At 58.3% G+C, this 367-nt stretch overlaps 1 protein-coding gene across 1 annotated transcript in view; it reads right to left on the reverse strand.

Annotated features, from left to right (window-relative positions):
• LYST (lysosomal trafficking regulator) overlaps positions 1 to 367 on the reverse strand; it is a 124633-nt gene that overhangs the window by 106281 nt on the left and 17985 nt on the right. The window contains 1 exon segment of the mRNA XM_025039064.1: positions 1 to 367. This exon segment is cut by the window's left edge and continues 374 nt beyond it; it is cut by the window's right edge and continues 11 nt beyond it. Within this exon segment, the coding sequence (XP_024894832.1) occupies positions 1 to 367 (367 nt within the window).

Raw genomic sequence — 367 nt, forward strand, 5'->3', positions numbered from 1 at the left:
GCGCGGCTGCGCATCACGGGAGCCCGCCCGCAGGGCTAGGGCTTCTCCTAATTTGGCTCCTTGATCAGAGTCGGCAGTACAAATATTACAAGCGGCTTTTTTAATTTTGTGTGAAACCTCGGCTCCTCCTAACTGATCCAAAATAAGTTTATTAAGGATATTCAAGATGGGCTGCTGAAAACTTTTCAGCGCCGGCAACTTCAGAGCGTGGAGCACAGGGACGATGACGGACTTGGGGTCCATGCAGCAGCAAACTCCGACGCGATGCACCCCCGACAGGATCTGCACGCAGGTGCTGCTCAGCGAGGCGCGCTGCAGCGTGCGCAGGCACCGGTGCGCGCAGACGGCGACGCAGCAGCACCGCGCG

Source organism: Pteropus alecto, unplaced genomic scaffold (genome assembly GCF_000325575.1).
Source record: "Pteropus alecto unplaced genomic scaffold, ASM32557v1 scaffold189, whole genome shotgun sequence".
Taxonomy (NCBI): Eukaryota; Metazoa; Chordata; class Mammalia; order Chiroptera; family Pteropodidae; genus Pteropus; species Pteropus alecto.